This window comes from Quercus suber, unplaced genomic scaffold, assembly GCF_002906115.3.
Source record: "Quercus suber isolate HL8 unplaced genomic scaffold, Cork oak 2.0 scaffold_452, whole genome shotgun sequence".
Taxonomy (NCBI): Eukaryota; Viridiplantae; Streptophyta; class Magnoliopsida; order Fagales; family Fagaceae; genus Quercus; species Quercus suber.
In genome coordinates, this window is record NW_027069903.1 from 566665 (window position 1) to 587682 (window position 21018).

A 21018-nucleotide genomic window follows, 5' to 3' on the forward strand; every position below is an offset into this window, starting at 1 on the left:
AACTACAGTTTTTCTTATTTAGTGAATTACTAACTACTAGTACTATTCTTTGACAATATTGCAAGTAAAGATCAATATTACTAACTACTTGGCCATCCAATTAGAGGAATGCTCCATCTATGACCATCAATATTGCAAGTAAAGATCAATTTGTTGAGCATCCAATAAAATCCAGTTATTCACTCAGTAAGCTATTCGTGAAGAACATCCACGATACAACAAACATAGTGACATAAATACACACAAATATTCAATTTGGAGGAAATTTTTTTTAAGAAAACAATGATCTTTTCATACTCTATTCAAGATATTTAAAAAAAAATAAAATGAAAACGAAAATCCTTCTCTTTAAATATCCCTATCAAAACGAAAAATACAGTATCAGTAATAGCATGTAACAAAATTAGTGCTTCATGTGTAAAAAAAAAGCAGGGAATTTTTTTTAGAACCATCACATTTTGAATCAACAATTTTAACTAAAAATAACTAACAACTTACCCAGTAGTTTGGACAGCCGTAGAATCTTTTGCCAGGATTGTCTGATGTCAATGACACAACTATGACAGGTTTTTTATTACAGTAGCACCTCATTGGTGCTCTCCTCCTGACGCTGGAACCCGTTGAACATGTTGCTTCCATTTTGGTCTGGGCTTCGAGGAATAGCTGTATGGCTGGAGGTAAGGAATGTTTTTTGTTGTTAGGGTCTCAATTTGGGGGGTTTTGGGTTTTCTGGTACTGATTAAACATGGTAGTGGTGGTCACATGAGGGATGCGTGCGAGTAAGTTGTGCGGTAAGGCCACGTGCTACAACAGCTTGGACACGTGTACTTTTTAATATTTTAAAATGAGTCACAGTTCTCTCCGTCAGCCACATCAGCTATTCCCGTTAGTTGATGGACGGTAGGGACCAAAATATATTTTCTCCAACAGTAGAAAAATGGCAGAAGAAAGAGAAAAGTAAGAATAAAAAATAGCCAAAAATTTTATAGTATATTTGACTGTACAATGCCATTGTTAGCATTGTACTTAGCAAATTGCAAATTCTTTTAGCATTTGACATATCTCAAGTGGTGTGATTTTTGGTGTTTGGTGTGCCAAATGCTAAATATTTTGCATTTGGTACACCTAATGCTAATGCTCTAAGCCTACGTTCTTTTTGGGAGAAAAATAAAAATTGGTTTTAATTTTTATCCAAGTTTGTAAAATTCTAACGAATAGAAAGAAATAATGCCAATAACACCAAAATTTTCACTTTTGAGAAGGAAATTTTTTTCACATTTTGGGTGGCAACATTTTTTATTTTCGGTATATGGTTTAGGTGACAAATTTTGATTAAACTCGTTACAAATGCTACTTTATTATAAATTTTATTACATTTTCCATTTAAATTCTTCTTGGGAACTCATTTTTAAATGATTGTCTTTTAACTCTTCAATCATCAAAGTTTCTACTACTATTTCAACTCTAACCTCTTCTTAGACAATAGTTGAAGTGTGTTTTGAAGTGTATAATGTATTTGATAAAAAATCAAATTAAAAAATTAAAAAATAAAAAAATAAAAATAAGAAGAAGGAAAAGTAGTAGCTGAGCTTAGAGCATCTGCATCAGTCCAGCTAAATTTTTCCATCTATTTTACACTAAGAACCTACTTTTTTCTATTTTACACTACCACTTTTCCAAAACACACACATCAATTTATTTATTTTACAATCTACTCTATTTAAATAATATTATTTATTCTTTTATTATTATTATTATTATTATTTATTAATAGAGAAATAATATGTTCACAACATTTTTACAATAAATCCTAAGTGATAGGCTGTTATTGTTGGGGCAAAAAAGTAATCTTAGTGTTAGTTTCAAATTTGAACTAATAACAACTAACCACCCGTGATTTGTTGTAAAAATGTTGTGAACGTAGCATCTCTCTTATTACTATCTCTATTTCATTTTTATTTCTTTCTCTTTCATACCATATTATCACTCACAAATATCTTCCTCTCTCAAACACTCACATGCATCACTCCCTCTCTCAGTCCTCCCTCAACTATCTTCCTTTCTCAAACACTCACAAACAACAGCAGATTCGACGGTAAAGCGGCAGCAGATTGGCGACAACAACGACTCCATTGGGTTTTTGACGTGGGTTTTCTGTTGGGTTTGGTTTTGATTTTGGTTTGGGATGGTTTTCCAATGGGTTTTGATTGATTTTGAGTTGGGTTTCCTGGTGGGTTTTGATTAATTTTGAGTTGGGTTTTCTGGTGGGTTTGGCTTGATTTTGAGTTGGGTTTTCTAATTGTTTGTGTTGATTTTGGTTTAATTTTCTGTTGATTTTGGGTCAACTTTGTGGTGGATTATCAACTGTTCAAGTGGCTTATGTTGATGTTGGTTCGGTGGTGGTAGGTTGTGGTGGTGGTAGTGGACTGGTGGTGCTGGATTTATGGTTGGTGGTTATCCTCTACTTCTTCCTTCTTCTTATGTTTTGCAGAGATGTTGCTCGGATGTTGTGAATGATGGGGAAGAAGTAGTTTGACAGTGGAGAGAGAAGAAAATAATAATAAAGAATTATTATACACAGCTCCAGTAACCGTGCATATTTGTACGATTACTATAACAAATGTGCAAATATGCACATTTTTACACCCATTGATGTGGGTAGTTTTGGAGGAAAATTGTGTAAATTTTGTCACTTTTTATATTTTGGAGGGACTAGTGTGGATGCTCTTACAATTTCCTTTGCTCTAACAATGTATTTGACTTCTATTTCTTTCTTCTTATGTTTAGACTGTTTAGTGGTAACTTTGTCAATAGTTAGAGGTGTCTCTTTTAATAGAAGCTATTTATTTTGAATTTTGAGGAAACATTATTGACACGTTTGAGGGTGATCTAGGCAATTCAACTTGTTCTTTGAAAATTTAGCATTTGACACACCTAATGCTAATGCTCTAAGCCTATGTTCTCTTTGGGAGAAAAAAAAATTTGGTTTTAAGTTTTATCCAAGGTTGTAAAATTCTAACCAATAGAAAGAAATAGTGCCAATAACACCAAAATTTTCACTTTTGAGAAGGAAAAATTTTGACAATTTGGGTGGCAAAATTATTTATTTATTTTGGGTATTCAATATAGGTGACAAATGTTGATTAAGCTTGTTACTAACACAACTTTGTTATAAATTCTATATATATATATATATATAAACACACTTTATTATAGAGGGGGTTGGGAATTTTTTTTTTTTACTCAATTTAATTAGTGGGTTAGGCTGACAAAACTTAGCAAGGCCATTTTTCCAGCTTGGGCTCAAAATTGAAGACCCAATAACCAATACAAAACCCATTTAATCTCATGCAGTAAGATCATGATCCCATCACAATTCCAATTCTTAATCGATCTTATACCAAGCTAGATCCATTCAAGGGGTAGGATCTTAGGATCTCATGATCATGATTTTAAGAATGTTTTTTTTTTTTTTTTTTTTTTAATTCCAATTCTTAATCGATCTTATACCAAGCTAGATCCATTCAAGGGGTAGGATCTTAGGATCTCATGATCATGATTTTAAGAATGTTTTTTTTTTTTTTTTTTTTTGTGAATTGGACTTCGGTATATTATCTCCTCAACAGCCCACTTGATTCATGGGAGCTTCAGCTTAAGTGCTACTTCGGCCCAAAAGCTGGATCGATTCAAGGGGTAGGATCTTAGGATCTCATGATCATGATTTTAAGAATGTTTCTTTTTTTTTTTTTTTTTTTTTTTTAGTTTTGGTGAATTGGACTTCGGTATATTATCTCCTCAACTGCCCACTTGATTCATGGGAGCTTCGGCTTAAGTGCTGCTTTGGCCCATTAGCTCTTATGCCGTATAGTGCAAGCCTATTGGGCCTATGATGGTCACAGATATGGTATCTCTGTATTTAGTGTAAACAAGGGCCATTAATTCTAGTATTAAATCCTAATTTTTTATCATGAAGTTCAAGTAATGATGGGTCATCTAGCCAAAAGTGACTTGTTGGTCGTTTAGTCCAAATTGGTTACACCTAAAACTAGGATTATTGCGGGCCATAAATTTTAACCTTGTAGTTGCAGGTCGTTTAGTCCAACTTGGTGATGGACATTTAGCTCAGCTTGGTTTGTAGGTCATGAAGTATTGTTAGTATATTATTAATTATTATAGGTCATGAAGCATAGTAAGTTCATAAATTGTGTGTTTAATATTGAATTTTGATTTTTTCTTTTTCTTTTTTATAATAGAAGAAATTTTTAGATTTGAATAGAGGAGGATTGTTATCTTACTTTTAGAGTATACTCCCTGAAAATTTAAGAGTAACTACTGTACCTCAGTAGGTACCTGTGCTGTATTAGTCAATTTATCACACTGCTCTCTCGCACTCTCGTCAAATCTGCAGTGGCTGACCGTCGCAAGTGACTTTTTTTTATGGGCTAAAATAGAGTAAAACCGAGTGACTCTATTTATGGGCTAAAATAGAGTATAGAAAACTGCAAGTGAATGCTTCTCGTACAAGTCATGGTTAGCATGGGAAATGAACTATCCTTGCTCACCCAATAAGTAGGTAATAAGTCTATGAACATTAAGCCTTTTTCTTTGTGTTGTGATGGGCCCAGAGGAGCGGATGTCAATTCTATACGAAAGAGAGTGATTTTTAGTGCCTCTAGCAGAGCGGTAAATACAAGCCACCCTTCAGTTTACAAATTCCATGTCAACCAATCATGCATAGAAAAGAAAAATAAATCTCTCTATATAAAAGTTAAGAACTTACAAGTTCCACCAGAACAAAAGAAGCATATAGATATATTCCAGGAACATTATTATACCTTGTGCTTTCTACTTTTCTCATTCTCTTTGTTCTTTTCACGCCTTTTTTTCTTTTTTCTTTAAAAAAAAAAACATCAAACAAAGATCTCAATCACAATTACCAAATTCTCACACAATCAAAAAGCAGCCCATCCTGAAGCAGTGGCCTTTGTTGATCCTGATCCAGTTGCCGTAGGGAGATTTCTCTGCAAGTCCCATCAAGCAAATGAGCAATGTTCTATATAAATGTTGTTCCCATATATATGTATCAAAGTTGGTCACTTAGTAGACAAGGGCACATATACGAACTAATGAAAAGGAGGGCGGGGGGGGGGGAGTGGAATTTAGTGTAGTTGGGGGATTATCAGGAAAGGTACATGGGGGGGGTGGGGGTGGTGGGGGAGTGGAATTTAGTGTAGTTGGGGGATTATCAGGAAAGGTACATCACAAAGTTAGTCACATGAACCCAAGCAAGAATGCCAAAAATTTCATTGGAGTAGAAAATAGGAATTTCGAATTTACATCCCACCTGATTTGCACTGCTAGCTCAGCTTGGCAAGTTTAGGAGTGAAACATATGCAAACAACATACTTTACAAGCATATCCTTCTTGGATAAACAAAGTGATTTGCACTGCTAGCTTAGCTTGGCAAATTTAGGAGTGAATCATATGTAAACAACATACTTTACAAGCATAACCTTCTTGGATAAGAGAAGTGATTTGCACTGCTAGCTCAGCTTGGCAAGTTTAGGAGTGAAACATATGTAAACAACATACCCAGAGACCACATAATAAGCACAGATCAATGATCCCTCAACGAATTGCAATATCTAAGATAAAGCGATAAACTACTAATGTGTAACAAGACTAAACACAGGCTTTAATATGATGGTAAGAGTGATATTTGTATTAGGGAAGAAGTATATCTACCAAGCAAGTAAAAATAATAATTTCATCCAAATAATTTTTATGGAATAGATAAATAATACATGTCATATACCCTTTGCTATCTAGGAATTCTAAGAGAGAGAAAGATAGGATATTGCCTAAAACAACCAAACTTTCAAAAAAGTGTGTTTGGATGAGCTTATTTTATCAGGTTTTGTGTGTGTGCGTGAAGTATAGTTGTAACTTGGAAAAGGTGATGCTTTAAAATGCTGTAAATTTTCTTTTGAGGTTAAAATAAGCTCATCCAAACGGTGAGGAGCATCTTCTAAGTCCAAGGCAACCTTTTCTTATCTATCTATGAAATTTCATAGCTTTAAGCCTATAAATTGACATTTAATTATTCAAACTTCAATCTTATTATCTTTTTCTTTATTTAATCTTGTTTGTTGCTGGAATTTCTCCCTACACCGTTCTCCTACATTAGACCTATGTTCTCGCTGCATCAAGCAGTATTAGAGATTCAAAGCAAAAGATCCTTGATCTAAACCACACAATTTAGATTTGAGTCAAATGTTGCAACTTTAAACTATGGTAGAAATTGTGGGGTTGGAGAAAATCAAGACCAGCAGACAGATTTTGGAAGGCAACCATGACCACTTGGACTCCAGGATCAGAATGATGATATAGAAGATGAAATCAGTTTTCATGATGCTGGAACTGCAGAACATGCACTACAAGGTGGATTGAAGAATTGGTTGTGGGTAGTTGAATTGGAGGATGACAATTTTGAAAGAGTTTGTGCCGTAGACTAGAATTCTTCACCGATTTATGATGTCTACTTTGATGATTGATTTGGAGGTGAGTACTTCAATACATATTGAAGAAACTATTCAAGAGAGTGATAACAAGTGCTCAATGCAAGTCGAGTCTTCTTGTGGACATGAAAGGTGTGTAAACACTTTTTTTTTGGATAGGTTTGCAAACACATTTTGATTTCAATAAACCACTACTATTCAATGAAATTCCAAAGAGAATATCTTAGTGAAGATGGATACTTCCACTTGGAAAGAGGTGATTTTTAATAATTCTTCTATCGGCATAATGTTGAATCATGAGAATCTTTATTTTTTGAACATAAAGATAAAAGATTTGATTGTGTTTGGGAATAATTTATGGAGCAAGACTCAATTCAACAAGATTTATGAGAAGAAAGAAAGAGGTTGAGCCAATTTTTAGAACTTTTTTTTTTTTTTTTTTTTTTGGGTACGGTGCCAAATGATGATAATTCATTTTATGTGACCTGTTGATGTGAAAATTTAAAGAAATGTTATCAGCTTGTTATGCACAAGTTCTTATTGGCATCATAACACTAACAAATTATTTCCTGACGTACTTAAGGTGACAAAAAAAGATGGAAAATATTATTCAGGATTCCACAGATCATGAAAGATTAAATCCACTCAAGTACAAGTTTTCTACAATCTGGGGAGAGCTGATGTAGGAGAATTTAAGCCCAAACGGAAAAAAAATGGCTCATTAGTCCATTCTCTTTTATTTTTCTATGTAATATTTGATTTATTATTGTCATTAGTATTTTAAAAAAATCTTGTGACTAGCATGTGAATTTTAATAAGCTGGACAGTTAGGATTTAATTGTTATATGTAAGATGAAGGGCTAGGATTCTAGGGTTACTAAAGGCTATTACAAATAGCCTCTTTCTATAATTAATTAGATTTTATGGATCATTGTAAACTCAGAACCTAAATGTGATATTCATCTAGTATACCCCGTGTATACTTGATGTATCAGTTTTCTCAATAAATAAATAAATAAAAGAAATTTTTTTAAAAAATAATAAGAAAGATGATAGTGAGGGGAGGAGGTGGGGTTTGAACCAACGTTGTAGGCAGTATTTTCTTTTAATCTATTAAATAATAAATTTGAATATTTCTTGAGCTATTTGAGCCTAGAAATTGATATTTGATTGATCCAACAACAATCCTGTTATCTTTTTCTTTTCTTAAACCTTGGTTATTGCTAGAATTTCTCCTTAAACCCTTCTACAATGCTAGACCTAAGTTCTTGTCACCACCTCAATATGCTTCCTAGATTGAAATAGCAGATGAAATTCACCATATAAAAGCAAGTTAATGCTCCTGTAAGAATTCTTACATCTCAAAAAAACTAATTAGGTACCAAATTAACTTGACATAAAAGGAAGATAGTAAACATGTCAGAGTGCCATTCGCATATGCTTCAGAAATCACTTCTAACCAAGAAGAAAAATGTTAATAACCATATTTTCAAGTTCCAATAGCACGAAGACATCAATATTGATGTCGAAACTTTCAACAGATATGCTCTTCATAGGGGTAAAAAAGGCCATGAAAGTCATGTATACAAAGAACATCCATTATAATAAGCCACTCACATGTTAATTCTTTGATCCAAATACTACGCCACAATGAAGTAGAATGTGTATAAAACTGAAGAAGTCTGCTGCAGTATTACTAGCAGTCTATATTGCAAAAAGGTCTTAGGGAGCTCCAAACTGCAAACTATCATTCTTAATTCCACCCATATGGAACCATAGTGCATCACAACCACTTCTTCAGTATCCCTCACAAAGAAATCAATGAGGTCCGAAATGGTCCCCTGGTCTAACTGAGTTTGCCAAAGATGAACCATAACTTCTATATTGTCTCTAATGAGAGAGGAAAATTTAAGTCATAATAGTCATCTTTGTTATTTAAAAGGTGCATGTCAAACCTTCTACTAGGTATTCTGAAGTTTTTAACTTTTCATAACACAGAAAATGATACATATGTCCCTAGTTAAGAAGAGATATAGTGAGCCATGGGAAGATCACTATGCCTTCTTTAAGATTTCCTACCCATGCATTAGGGAAAAAAAATCATGTGGGTCCTTCAAAATTAAAGACAAATTTGTAAATGGAAACAGCCAGATATTGCATTTCAGGAAGTCATAACAATTAACAAATAAGTTGAGTTTTTTGGTTCCCACTACATTTGAAACAAATCATGTGTACTAAAAGGATGGGGATGAAGGATGTGAGGCATACCTCAAGTGGAGAAAGGTCTGATAAAGGATCATTTGTATGCCTCGCATTTTCCTTAGGCCCCTTGATAACAACACCTTGGTGACTGGTAGAGGTTATCCGAGCAGCAGCAGGATCATTGGGAGGAGGTGGGAGAGGAGACCTGATTTTTCCTGCTCCAGTAGGTGGTGGAGCGAGGCTCAAGGCTTTAGGCTTTGTGGTTCCAGAAACTGCACCTGTCAGACCAGCAGCTGAGAGCATACCAGTTCCACTAGTTGGTTTGGGCTTCACATTGATCCGGATGGTTTCACCTTCCTATAAAACACAGTAAAGTCAATTCCATCCAGAAACAGAACCAAAGACAAGTTTAGGCCCAAATAAGGTTCACTAATGTAGGTCGAAATGGTTGCGATTCTCAGAGTAATGAAGACCATAAAATGTGGCCCATGATTTTTATAGAATAAAATGTAGCAAGAATGATCGTTAGAATAGTTATCAATGCAAAGTGAAAGCAAAACATAGATGTAATGCAAACTCTTTCCACAACAGTATGATTTCAAATCAAATAATCGTTTAGTCAACAGGAAAAAAAAATCTTGCACAACCCATAACACTACAATACCAAAATCATACAATCTTCTAGTCCAACAGATACAATCTTTGCACAAATAAACAAACACCCACAACACTCATTATACCAAAATAACTAAATACACACTTTTCCATCTAAAATATGCAAATTTAGACAAATGCACAACACCCATTAATATTTAAATTACACTCCAAAACACCCATTAATCTAAGTTATTCATTCTTCAATCCCGACACATACAAACATGCATTGCACACACACACAAAATCCAGCTGAAATAAACAACACCCACCACACAAAAACTCGCATTCAAGTTTCACTGCTACGCAAAACACAAAATTTCACACTAAATCAAACAAAACAAAGCAAACCCATTATAGAATTGGTATTAAAAAGAAAAAGACCTTCAATCTATGATTTACAGCAGGATGAATGTCGATATGGGTATCATCACTAGTCTCCCCAACCTCCTTCTCCTGCTCCCTCCTCACATGCTTCTCGTGATCCGAAAGCGCCACATTGAAATCGAAAGCCTCATTTCTCTCCGCGAATCCCAACCCAACAAACGCGTGCTTCCCGCGCCCATCCTCAATTTTCAAAACGAAATACCTCGAGGAATCAAGAACAGTCTCCACCGAAGACTCCCGAGGCTGACCGGGCAGTACAAAGCACGCGGCGAATAGATCGCCGGAACCCGGGTCCTCGAGTCGGATCTCGCACCGGGCTTTACACGAAACGACCCGGAGCCGACCCGACCAGATCTTATCGGATTGGAGCCACTCACCGCACTTGTACCCGCCCGAGGTGGAACGAGGTGGGATTTTGTAGACGGAGACTTCGCGGACTACGAGGAGTGTGTGTTCCAAGGCTTCTTCATCGTCCACCTCTACTTCTATGTCACCTTCCTGGAACGACATCGTTTTTTTTTTTTTTTTTTTTTTTTTTTGTGGAAATGGGAATGGAATGTGGGTTCGAATTGGGGTTGGTTTGGGATCTAAAGAGATATGAAGTGTGAGTTAAGAGGGTATTTTGGGAAATGGATTAAGGTGAAGGGAAGGTATCAATGAGAGAGGGAGAGAGAGTTGCAGAGACGTGGGTTGGAAGGGAAGGGAAGAGGAGAGTGGTGGAAATGTCAACTGTAATATTAGCGAAAGAGAAATCAGAAATGCTTCTTCTTCTTTCTTTTTTTAATTTTTTTTTACCATTTTGCCCCTCTCTTTTGTCTTCTTTCTTTTTTCTTTCTTTTTAAAAAATAAAATAATTATTTGTTATTTTATTTTGTTTTATATATACTAGTACTTTTTCTTTCTGGGATTTTTGGGTGGGAGGGAAAGCTATACATGAGCCGCGAAGGACGAGAAACAAGACAACCAACTGTAACAAAGAAGAAACGATGAGGTGGAACCTCATCAACTCGAGGTCTAAAAGTTAAAAAAGTTTAGAGACAAACCATTTACTTCAATGCATAATAAATATAACTAATAAATCCATATGAAAGTAATATTTCTCCTACCATAAATAGACGATTTAGTAAAGTGTGAGATTGATGCTTCATTTGTTTTAAAATGTTTTTATAGTATATGTTCCATTGTAAAATTTGATTAAACATGATTTTTTTTTTTTTTTTGACGGTAAAATCCATTGTAAAATATTTTTACCTTTCAAAATTTGGAAAAATGCTTTACAAAAATATATAGTGGCTCTCTCCTCTCATTTGGTGGATGGGTCATGTTCTGTTGGTCAGTGGTAGTGGTCTAGTTACACAAAGCCTATGGTCCAATGACCAATTTTGGCAATCTGGTCACAGGTTGCGGATTAGTGTGTTCTGCGCTGCTGACGGCCTAAAATCAAAGGCGCAGGTAACCTCCATCATTTCTAGCTCAGCCACTAGTTTTGATGATTTGTACTTCAAAATTTTCTATGTCATACCAAACACTTGGAGATATTTTATGATGGTGCAAGAAAAACACCAAGTCAATCACTCGTCCTTATGGTCGTCCATAGCAATGTTCAGAGCTGAGAGCGAGTGTTTAGTACATTCGTCCCTCCATTACCACCATTCTTCTACTTCTACACACTCGTCCAATGAAGGACGAGCGGGCTGTGAACCTCGTCCTTCATTAGTGACGGACGAGGTGAATTCATAAAGAGTTAGACTAAGCACACTTCCAACCAAAAGTTGTATTGCTTGAATCTCAACGTAGTTCCCGAAGAGGTGACATTTGTGACGGTTAAGGAAGTTACCCTCTGAATCCTCCAAACTCAACGACGATTAAGAGAAATAACCGATTTCTAACACTATATAAAGGTCTTTCTGCGCAGAGGTAAGGGGACTTTTCTCTTTGGTAAAAAATTTTCAGATAAGTTAAGTATTGAGGGCTCTTCTCTCCTTCAATTTACTAACTTTACCATCGGAGAATTAAAGGCCGGCTTCCACCGATCTTCTCTGCTGATTTCCTTTGTTTTTTCAGGATTCACTCTACTAGATCAAGAGCATCCGGAGATTTTTCAGCCCATTGATTCCTTTGAATTTATCATTTTAAATTTGAAAATGTTTTACAGTCTTACCAGAAAAAACAAAGTGAAGGTGATTATAATTGGCTTTCAATTATTGTTTTTTGTTTTTGTTTTTTTATTATTTGTCTAACATATTTTCAAATAATCTAACTTTTAGCTTTTAGGAAATAAGTTAGTTTTTAACTTTTTGTTACTATTTAACATACAACTTATATCTTATAAAAATAAAAATAAAAACATACAACTTACCAAAAACTATATATTTTGATTTTGATAAATAATATACATTATACAAATATGCTACTAAAAATAAGAAAAAACCAAACAAACTTCAGGTGTGTATGTAGGATTATTGGTCTTACTTAGGTTAATTGATCATTTGGATTACATGATTAAGTTATGAAGGCCTTTCACCAATAATTAAGATGTTAGGATAGAAAAATGGAAGGATAAAAAAGATTTTAGTTTTCTCTCAAGAGGATGAAAAAAAGAAAAGATGAAAAACTTATTTGTTTAGTTGAAAAAAAAAATAGATGATAGAAAATGTTGTTTGTACAAATTTCTTATACCCCTACATAATATAAACAATAATTTATTGTAATTATTAAATAAAAAATTATTACTTATCCCCCCCCCCCCCCCCCCCAAAAAAAAAACCACAAAACACACACACACCCAACCAAACAAACCATCTTTTTCATTTCACTCTTATTTTCCACTCCCTATTTTTTATCCCTCCTAACCCAAACCAAATGGAACCTTATAGTAAAAATGTGACTTATTGATCAAAAATATAGCTAGATATTACAAAAGGATATGAATGCTTGGATTAACAAAACTTTTAGTCATGTCTAACTTAAAAAATAAAGAAATAAAAATCGTCATCTATATTTATTAGTACATTTTTCGTATGGGCCATCTCTCTCTCTCTCTCTCTCTCTTTGTGAATCAGAAGGAGATAAAACTAAAAAAAATGGTTATTTTCTTGGAGAGGCAATGAAAAAAGAGCTTGCTATATTTTACAAATAAATAAAGAAAACTCAATTTAAAAGGTAGAATATAAGATGAAGACATGGCAGTAGAGTTGAGTTGAATGAAAGATAGCTATGCGGATTTGGTATACTCTAAAGACACTCTTAATACCATCATTGAAGATCTTAGTGAATTTTTATTAATTGACCTATCTTTTGCAAAATTGATCCCCTCATTTATCGTACTTGACATGGGTTTAAATTCAACCCAATCGAGTATGGGCAATATTAGTTTTAGGTTAGAAAGAGGTAAAAATAAAATAAAAATAAAAGATTATAAAAACTATTACCCCTTTTCAATTTAAGATTAAAATTAATTAAAACACAAATAGAGAAAAAGATGGAAGAATCAAAGTACCAGCAAGATGTCAGAACTTTTGAATTTGATGGTGCCTCGTAACTTTTTCCTAGTTTCTGTTACAACCATTGCAAGCAAAGGCTGGACGACAACCAACCCTCTAACCTTTCTTTGAGGGTAGTCATCACCAAAGTTGTTTTCTTTGTAAAACCACTTCCATCAACTCTTTTGAAGAAAAAGAAAAAAATCTCTTCAAATCCCCAGGGGTTAAGTCATTCTCACTCAAGCCAAACTTCTTATTTGAACTGAGTGAGAATGACTTAACCTCTGAGGATTTGAAAAGATTGTCATCGTCCTTTTACTTGTCTTTATCAACAGAATTGTTGCTATTGATACTGTATTTTGTCTGACTCTAAATTTTGAAAGAAGTTTTATTCATGAATTAAAGGATTTCATGGTTTTAATGGTTAAACCCCATTTTGTTGTTGATTTTTATCAATTTTTATGTGGTTGACTAAATTTGATTGAGCTTAAATTGGAATTTAACCATCAGATTAGACTAATTTTGATGTTATTTTAAACCATGATATTTCATGTAATTTGATTACTAATGGGCGAAGATTAAGATTGAACTAGGTGAGATATCACTTACTTAAGGAAATTACTCACTTTGCATTTTAACTGTAAAAAATGTATATAATTTTATATGTAACACATGCTAAATTTTTAGTATGGTTTCAATGAAAAATTGTTACCATTTTGGGACTATTTAATCAAGCATGCTATTGAGACTTGAGCATCAAATTAATTAAGAAGTTTAATTGATTTTTATAAATTATGTGTCCATGTCCTATTTTTTATCCATGTCTAATTACTTTGTCATATTTGATCCTTTATTTTTCTCAGGTCATAATGTGATTTATTTAAAAATCAAATTAATTTCTTTTAATTAATGAGTATGTCAAAGTTTTATTCATAATTGTTAATAAAAGTTTAGCTCCTTAAGTGCAATGTACTCTAGGTTTTTTTTTTTTGAAACGAATGTACTCTAGGTTTTATTCCACTGTATAGGTAAAGGTAAATTATGGCATTGGTACATTTGCTAGAACATGTCAGTGACACATTTCACCATTCTTATCCATGGTGTGTTACCATCTTTGTCCACAATCATCCTTAGGGAAAATTTGCCATCTAACATAATTTTAGAGACTATTTCATTAATAAGCACGTTTTTAAAACTATTTAGGAAACTAGTATCATGAGTTTTTGAGACTTGATTTCAATGAAAAACTTGAGCCTTTAAGACTCAGGTTCTAGTGTTGGCATGGAACAATTTATCCACGTGGAACTCGAGTTTGAGATACTTGAGTTCTGTAGAAGTAGATCTGAAGCAGTAGATCCGAAGAAGAAGAAGAAAAAGAAGAAGAAGGAGAAGAAGAAGAAAGACAACGGGAACTTGATTTGGAGAACGTAGGAACTTGAGTCTTAAAGACTTGAGTTTCACGTGGATTTTTTCTTCCACATCAAATTGCCACCAATTGCAACTCTAGTTTTAGTGACTCAAGTTCCATCTTTGAACTTGAGATTCAAAGCCTCAAGATGCTACTGTTTAACAAAAATTGTTATACAATAAAATCCATCAAACATAATTTCGCCCATAAGCGTTTAGGCATATGAGTTTTATTGATGTGAGTAGTGTCCATTCAAGATAATGATTCTCTTAATTACAATCCCTTTTTTCAAGGGAAGATCCTTTGATTCCAACCATGTTGCCTTCATACATGAGTTTATATATTTTTGTATTTGAGGAGATATGTGTTTTTATTTATTTGTAGCTGTACCTAATAATGTATTTAGGTTGCCGACGTACCCTTGGTGGGAAACAAGCCAATTCATAGTTCTTGAATTGAGGTTTTAGATTTAAAATCCTTAAATATGATTTTGTCCACTTTAAACCATAGACATTTAAGTCAAATACTTGGTATTTAATTAAGCATTGATTTAATTTTGTTTTTGAGTGAGATAATTTATTTTAATCTCAAGGAGAAGTCAAGGACCCATATTTTTATGGAAATCGAACCAACGACTAATTTTTTGAGAAATTGAATGTCCAAACAAATTTCCCGTTCTTTCATTTGCTTCTTTGTAGGAATTTTAACAAGTAATGATATTTTGATTGAAGTCCCCAAAATTAATTAAGGGAAAGAAAACTCCTTTAAAATCAATTTTATTTTTATGAACATTTTTAGAGATTAGGAATTGAAAATTTTTCTCAAATCAATTTTATGATCATTTTATTTTGGCAATTAGAAACTCCAATTTTGGTTGTGGAAGTAGGAATCCCAAAGAATTAATCATATTGGAATTAAATATTCCATTGCATTAATTTGAAGGAATTAGAAAATCCATTCTATTTAAAATAATTTTGGGAGTCAAGACTCCATTGAAGCATATTAATTTAAATTGGTGAAGTTAAGAACTCCAAATTGTTTGAATTAATTTGTAATGAATGGTAGAGTCAAGGACTCAATTGATTTGTTTAATTGGTAGAGTTAAGGACTCTAATATTTAAGTTGGTGGAATCAAGGACTCCATTGAATTAATTTATAAGGTAGATGAAAGTGCAAGCTACTCAGAGTCAAGTCCTGAAGGAGAAGAAGCTACTGTTCCAATAGCTAGTCCTAAATCCAAAACGATGTCGTTTGCTAAAGTGATTAAATATAAAACATGCCTAAAGTGTAACGGTGTCGTTTCTCATTAAAGCCAACGACGTCGTTTCTCTTGTATCAATTATTGAAGGATTGAAGGATTCAGTTATCTCACACACATGTAGGATTCTGTTATGGTTCATGTGAGGTGGTTACAAGTCTATTGTACTAGACTTCGTTAGGCTTCTCTCTTCTTCCTTCTCTGGTGTATCTATATATATAGATATCTATTCACTTGTATTTATCATATTGTATTGTACTTTTTGATAGCAATAATATTTGAGTTTCTCTAGTTCATTTCTCTGCCTCTGTTTTCCTTTCTGTTTTGGTTTACATAGTGACTATGAGATTGAGAGAGGTTTGTTTGATAGATAGATTACGAGTGTTTCTTTATGGTATCAGAGCATTGATCCATATCAATGGCTTCTTCTCAATCCAGTTCATCTTCTTCAAGTGCTGTGCCCGCTATGGCTTCTTCAGGTTTGCTAGTGAATTCCTCATTGTTGTTGCTGTTAAATATGTCATCTATGATGACTGTGAAGTTGGACTATGGGAATTATGTTGTGTGGAAACATCAAATCGAGATAATTCTTGATACCTACTCAATGATTGATGTTCTTGATTATTCAATCACTGCTCCAGATAGATTTCTTAAAGATTCATTTGGTAATTTTACTAATGAAATCAATCCAGCATTCATAGCTTGGAAGAATCATGAACAAGCAATGTTCACATTCTTGAATTCAACTCTTTCTCCTGCAATTCTTGCTTTCACAGTTGGGCAAAAATATGTTAGAGGAGTTTGGAGAGTATTAGAGAAGAGATTTGCATCAATTTAAAGGTCTCATGTTATGAGTCTCTGTAATGAATTGAATGCAATTAAGAAAGGGAGTGATTCTATTGATGGTTATTTTCAGAAGATTAAGCAAGTGTGTTTGTGTTTGTGGATGATGAGGAGCATCTCCACATTATTCTTGATGGTCTTCCATCTGACTATGATTCTTTTAGCTCTGCTATTAGAACTAGGAGTGATGTGTTGTCAATGGAGGAATTGAATGCATTACTTAATGCTGAAGAGAGAGTTATTAAGAAGAGATCCAATGGTATTGATTCAGTTTCTATGGCTATGGCTGCAAACTTTCACTCACAAGGTTTTCCTCAGGAAAGAGGAAGAAGAAATCACAACCAGAGAAGGAGAGGTGCTCGTGGACATGGACCTCACTCTGGTGGAATGAATTCTCATTTTGGTGGAGGCAATTATTTCAATTTTGGTGGCTCTTAGTTTCAGAATTTTGATCCTGGCAATCAAAATTTTCCATCTTAATTTCAGTCTTTTAATCAAGCTAAGTCTTCCAATAATCAAGGTCAAAACCAAGGTTAATCTAGCAGGCATATTTGTTAGATTTGTGGAAAGTGTGGTCATTCAGCTCTTGATTGTTACTATCGCATGGATTTTGCATATCAAGGAAGGCGTGCCCCTGCTAAACTTGCTTCTATAGTGGCCAATGATGCTCAATTTCAGGCTTCCAACTCTTGGCTTACTAACATAGGCTGCTCAGATCATGTAACTCCAATTTGTTACAGCTGTCTCTTCATCAACAACCTGTCCAAGGCAATGAGACTATCACTGTTGGGAATGGTCAGGAATTTCCAGTCACTCACATTGGTAATGGTAAGCTTCAAACCCTAACTCATAATTTTAGGCTTGATAATATTCTAAAGGTGCTTGACCTTGCTTCTAACCTTCTGTCTGTTAATAAACTTTGTCTCCAAAATAATGTGTTTTATTACTTTGATGCCAATAAGTTCTTAATTCAAGATTTGCCCACGGGGAAGATCCTCTATGCAAGGTTTAGTAGAGATGGGGTCTATCCTATTCATTCCAACTCTGACCTATCTTCATCATTGAATCATTTCAAGTCTTTTGCTTTTATGTTTGTCAAACCACATTAGATTCTACTTTGGCATCACAGACTTGGTCACCCTAATTCTAGGATTTTGTATTCTATTCTCAAGACTGTATTTTCATCTCTTTCTTTATCCATGATTGATGAGGTTTGTTCCTCTTGTGAATATTGTATAAGTGCTAAAATGCATAGACTTCATTTGAATCAATCTCCAATTGTTTCCACTTCAGTTCTTGAAATTGTGCATAGTGATGTTTGGGGTCCTTCTCCCATTACTTCTTTACTTGGTTTTAATTACTATGTACTCTTTGTTGATGATTACACTCGTTTCACTTGGTTGTTTCTTCTTAAGTCTAAAACTGAAGTTCTGTCTATGTTTAAGCATTTCAAGTCTATGGTTGAAACTCAACATGATTCCAAACTTAAAATTTTAAGAACTGACAATGGTTTTGAATATACTAATGCTGAGTTTCAATCCTTTTGTTCTGCCCATGGTGTTCTTCATCAAACTTCATGTCCTCATACCCTTGAGCAAACTGTCTCTTGCCTTACTGGGCCCAAGTGTTTTGGATTAGGGAGTTAGAACCAGTCCAATTGTGACCCACCTTGGTCCGACTTGTGCACAAACTATGCCCCGTTTGTCAAAACTTCAATCACGTCCCTATGACAAGCGGAGTTGCTATGGGAGAGTGATGGCAGGCAGATATAATAAAGATAACAAAAGAAATGTGTTTGCTACTTAGATAGAAATAAATAAAAGTGCGGCAACAAGAAATGCCTTGTTCATGAAATAGCAAAAATAAATGGGGAAGAAATAGTAATGAGTTTATTGAATCAAAGAGAGAAATGTCAGTTTGTCGTGCCAAGTTATGTTACGAGGCCAAAGTCAAGAAGGGAACCACTTCTTCAATGCGAATAATCTCCCCAGGAGGAAATTAATTGCTTTGAGGGAACGGGCCTAAATAAACTGTGCTCAGAAGAATCTCTTGTCCTTGACAGAAAGCATGGGCTTTAGAGGCAGAGAGGGATCAACCTATTGGTGCATGCTTGCCGTTCTATGCTCTCTATTTTCTTTCGTTGTTTCTAATTTTTTTTTCTTTTTCTCTCTTCTTTTCTCAGTGCTTGCTTTTTTTTATGTTGTTTTCTCTCGTGGAGGTTACTATTTCCAACATCTAGTCCTAAATCCAAAACAATGTCGTCTGCTAAAATGATTAAATATAAAACACGCCTAAAGTGTAACGGTGTCGTTTCTCATTAAATCCAAAGGCGTCATTTCTCTTGTATCAGTTATTGAAGGATTGAAGGATTCAGTTATCTCACACACGTAAAGGATTCTGTTATGGTTCATGTGAGGTGGTTACAAGTCTGTTGTACCAGACTTTGTTGGGCTTCTCTCTTCTTCCTTCTCTAATGTATCTATATATATAGATATCTGAGTTTCTCCTGTTCATTTCTCTCCCTCTGTTTTCCTTTATGTTTTGGTTTACATAGTGACTGTGAGATTGGGAGAGGTTTGTTTGAGAGATACGAGTGTTTCTTCGTAAAGTCAAGAACTCCATTAATGTATTTGACTTGATAGAGTCTAGGACTCTAATATTTAAATTGGTAGAGTTAAGGATTCCATTGAATTAATTCATAAGGTAGAGTCAAAGACTTCATTAATGTATTTGATTTGGTAGAGTCAAGAACTCCATTAACATTTGATAGAGTTCTTGACTCTAATATTTAAATTGGTGAAGTCAAGGACTCCATTGAATCAATTTATATAGATAGAGTCAAGGACTTCATTGATGTTTTTTTTTTTTTTTTTTGGGATAAAATTCATTAATGTATTTGATTTGTTAGAGTTGGAGAGAATTTTTATTTAGTAATTCTCAAACAGTGACTCCAAGTTTCATATATGGAGTTAGTAACTCCTCTTGAAACTGATCCTATTTGTTTTACCTAACAAAAATTCAGTTTTGAGAAGGAAGAGTGAGAGGGTCAGAGATCAAGAAAACTTGTGAAGCCTCCTCATATACAGACCTCTGTAGCTTCTGTCTTTAACTTATTGCTTTTTGCTTCTTCCTCTTTTTCGTTTTTCTATCCTCTGTGTAACTGCTCTTTTTCTGCACTTGTCGAAATCTTTTTTTCTTTTCTTTTCACTTGCCCTTCCTTTCTCCCTTGCTGTTTGCTCTTTGTTGCTCTGTTTGTGTGTCCTCTCCTCCTTTTTTTTCCCCTCAACTAACCAATTAATGGGCCGAAACTGCAAAGAATTTGTAGTAGTGCACTTGCATCTTTCACGGGCAGTTGGTGAGGATTGTAGCTGATTTTCAGCAGTAGGCCTTCGCCTTTTCTTTTGGAATTATTTGAGTCATCATCCTCAGCCTCTTGAGGCACAAAAAACCTTAGGAATTCCCCCATATAAATACCCCTATCCTCAGCCACTTGAGGCACAAAAACCAAAGTCTTCAATTCTGTTTCGGTTACCATTTCGGTTTGACTATTGGAAATTTGGAATGTAATACATTCCAGTTCCGGTGAATATCAGTGCACAATTTCAAAATTTCGCACTGAATATATGTAGAAAGAAGCCCATATATTCACCATAAAAAAGAAGAAGCCCATATCTTTTCTTTTCTTTTTTTAAGCCCATAACTTTTCCAACCATACAAATCCATGACAGCCCAAAAATAAGGCCTACAAACTCGTGTTTCGAACTGCTTCTGGGTGTTAAACTGATTGGTTCTATAAAGAAAAAAGTGGTAGTTTTGTAAATATGCAAGCATGTAATGGTTTTTGTAAAGCATGCAGCATGCTCCTTTCAGGAAATTTCCTTTCACCCTTGGTATAATGGTCATTCTATAAGTATAAATATTTGTGGAGTGTAGGAGTAAGGACCTGAGTGCAAGTCTTTAGAAGAGAGTTTCACATATACACTTAAATTATACTAAAATAGAATTTTTATCTTGTCAATAAAATAAAATAAAAATTTTATCTTGTAAAAAAAAAAAAAAAAATTTCCTTCCCACGTGACTCTTGGACTCCCCTCTACTTTTTTTAGTTTTAATTTTACTTTCCCACTTCTCAATGTTCCTTCTCTCTCTTACCTTACTTTCGTCGTCTATGCTACTCTATCTGTTTCAATTTATTTGTTCTGTTTGAAAAGTCAAATTTCTTAAAAAAATATCATTTATTGTCTTGTTTGTCTTTATGAAAATGTA

At 34.2% G+C, this 21018-nt stretch overlaps 1 protein-coding gene across 1 annotated transcript; it reads right to left on the bottom strand.

The window, feature by feature from the left end:
• Positions 1-4737: 4737 nt before the first annotated feature.
• Positions 4738-10528, bottom strand: LOC112019285 (uncharacterized protein At1g03900). Its single transcript, XM_024051827.2, has 3 exons — positions 9759-10528; positions 8787-9077; positions 4738-5021 (listed from the first exon to the last, which is right to left on the bottom strand). Exons 1-3 carry the CDS (start codon positions 10269-10271, stop codon positions 4953-4955), a joined length of 873 nt encoding a protein of 290 aa, XP_023907595.2. The 5' UTR covers positions 10272-10528; the 3' UTR covers positions 4738-4952.
• Positions 10529-21018: the final 10490 nt, after the last annotated feature.

Bases quoted from the DNA above. Each gene is read 5' to 3' on its own strand.
- LOC112019285 (XM_024051827.2), bottom strand. From the start codon at position 10,271: ATGTCGTTCCAGGAAGGTGACATAGAAGTAGAGGTGGACGATGAAGAA. The intron at 9,078-9,758 runs GTCTTTTTCTTT...TGTGTTTTATAG, and splicing joins CTGTAAATCATAGATTGAAG to GAAGGTGAAACCATCCGGAT. The intron at 5,022-8,786 runs GTATGCCTCACA...TGGGACTTGCAG, and splicing joins CAGACCTTTCTCCACTTGAG to AGAAATCTCCCTACGGCAAC.